Raw genomic sequence first — 2,494 nt, forward strand, 5'->3', positions numbered from 1 at the left:
GCAAGGTTTGTTGAAATACCATCTCTACTCAATGGCGAGACATGAGGCAATCTGGAGCTCTCTCCACCATCTTTACGGTCAGATGGAATGCGAGAATCAGCTTGGTCAATTGCAACATCTCTTTGGCTAAACTGTTCATCAGCCAGCTGCTGAAAATATGACCAATTTTTACGATCGTGATTCTGCACATTCATGCTAACAGTAGCTCCATCGTGAGGATATGGATGGACAGCGGATGTATCCTCTGAGATTGCCTGTGAAAATATTTCAGAAAGGAAGTCACGAGGAAACCGGTCATTGATATCAATAAGAATATCTCCCTGCAGCGAAGCAGAAGCATGAGTAGAAGCTTGCTCTTCAGGGATAACATGACTCATGGCTGCGTTTACATGACCCAAGTTAGAAACACCAACTTCAGTATCTGTCCCACTGACTGCCCTGTTCCTATTTGCATCGTCAGGATTTACAATCTTGTGCAGGGGCTCGGATTTCAAAGTTTCATCTGATATCCCAACCTTTTCAAAGACTTTTTCCACATCTTGATGCTTTTGGTGAGTGGCATCATCATTAACAGTCTCAAATTCGTCATGTGACTTTCCAACTCCTTCTTTTCCTGAATCCTGCTGTGCAGTGTTTGCTTGTGACTGAGACGATACAAACTGAGAGTCTAGTGAGTTATCAGACTTCGAAANTTCATCGTCACAGAAGCCCGGTATAGTTGGCCTCAGCGTGTTGTTCACTATCCCACCTGTTCTTTCACAATGAAGTGATTAGCATCCTCTTAAAATGATCAGGCAGAAATCTGATAGACTGAGTTATTTGCACGCACCTATTATGGCGCCATAGTGCATATTGGCATATGGTTCCTCACCGGTTAGAATCTCCCACAAAACGATCCCGAAAGAGAAAACATCAACCTGCAGGCAAAGAATATGACAGATCTTACAGTTTTGTTTGCATTCTCAGTCAGTGTATACTATCAGGCCATGCAATATCCTAATCTCAAGAAACAAAACACACTATTCATCTCAGTTAAAGTAGATATTTGACATTCACTGAGCATCTTATCGTATTAATGTTTACCTTTTCTGAAACTTTGCTGCTGCTCCCATTTAGAAGCTCTGGTGCCATCCAAGGTAAGGTTCCACGTACACCACCAGATACCAATGTATTTCTCTTGATTTTTGACAGACCGAAGTCACCAACCTGGGGTAGAGTAGCATGTGGATGATTCTAACATCATATTGAACTAAATTCATCTACGGGACGGTCTAACAACCGTGTTACCTTGCAGATTGGGCGAGAAGGATCTTTCAAGTTCACAAGTAAATTGTCACATTTCAAATCGAAGTGAACAGTGTTTTTGGAGTGTAGATATTCCATTCCAAATGCAGCATCCATGGCAATGATTAGTCTCTTGCGACGATCAAGATGCCTGATAATATAAGGAAAGAAAATAGATAAAATTATATAAGTAAAACGAACTGAAACCAATCAAACCTAATAAGTGGAACTTTACCTGTCCTTTCGGACCAGAACATGCCTCAGAGAACCATCAACCATGTACTCTGTCACAGTCGCCAAGGTCCCCCCAGGCCCGTCTTTTACAACACCATAAAATGCTACCACATTCGGATGATGAAGCTTTGAAAGAATTTCAGCTTCCCCCCAGAATTCACCAGTCTAAAAATTCAGATATACATCAACCAGTATAATGTGATAAATTTAACATAGGTGCATGGTGAAAAGGGAAATGCATAAGACATGGACTGCAAACAACTCACCAATCTCTCTTGCTCTGATGACCGCCCAGCAAAGCAACTCTTCTTTATCCTCTTGATAGCGACATCTGATCCTCTCCATTTCCCATGATACACCGTTCCAAAAGTACCAGAACCAAGCTCCTTCAACTCCTCGAGATCTTCATTCTTAATGATCTAGTAATATTTTAGAATATGTAAACAAAAACATTGGAAAAAAATAGCTCAGTAGAACACTAGGAAGATAGAAGCAGATAAGTTTTGACAGAACTATCGTAATGAGTGTGAAACCAGACGCACAGACAAAAATAAGAAACTAAATGCAAGCACACTAGCCGGGGAATAAACATAATGCTGATTCTACCAACATATCTGAAACTGTAAGAACCACTGATATGGACCTCAACAATGAACTTTCCATGCAAAGATAGTAAAAGTTTTATCACGTGTTTATTTTCAAAGTTTTCGTACCTGCAAGCCACTGTAATCAAACTCTGAGCCAAGTGGAGGAAGCGCAGCATGCCTTGTTTCGGTCTTTTCATCCTAGAAGTTCTATCCTATTCAGAAAAATAGTGATTTTGGAAATCATAATATGAAAACTGCTACAACTCATACCTTTGGTTCAGTATCCGGCGTCCTAAGATTCTCTACCATAGCACCAAATTCCTCACTCTCTGTGACCTTCATCTGTTCATCCTCTAGAGCAGGGAGAATGGTGCTAGTGCCACCAGCGT

General features: G+C 41.0%; 2 protein-coding genes across 2 annotated transcripts in view; both read right to left on the minus strand.

Annotated features, from left to right (window-relative positions):
- LOC104754034 overlaps nucleotides 1–685 on the minus strand; it is a 1,384-nt gene extending 699 nt beyond the window's left edge. Inside the window, exon 1 of the mRNA XM_010476195.1 lies at nucleotides 3–685. Coding sequence (XP_010474497.1) covers nucleotides 3–377 — 375 coding nt within the window. The 5' untranslated portion in view covers nucleotides 378–685. The remainder of the gene's footprint in view (nucleotides 1–2) is intronic.
- Nucleotides 687–2,488, minus strand: LOC104754035 (serine/threonine-protein kinase CTR1-like; the record flags this gene model as incomplete). The annotated part of the gene is made up of 8 exons (XM_010476196.1): nucleotides 2,376–2,488; nucleotides 2,232–2,303; nucleotides 1,785–1,937; nucleotides 1,520–1,683; nucleotides 1,288–1,435; nucleotides 1,084–1,206; nucleotides 830–917; nucleotides 687–748 (listed from the first exon to the last, which is right to left on the minus strand). Coding segments are annotated over exons 1-8 (882 nt in total), but the record flags the coding sequence as incomplete, so codon positions are not given.

This window comes from Camelina sativa, chromosome 16 (assembly GCF_000633955.1).
Source record: "Camelina sativa cultivar DH55 chromosome 16, Cs, whole genome shotgun sequence".
Taxonomy (NCBI): domain Eukaryota; kingdom Viridiplantae; phylum Streptophyta; class Magnoliopsida; order Brassicales; family Brassicaceae; genus Camelina; species Camelina sativa.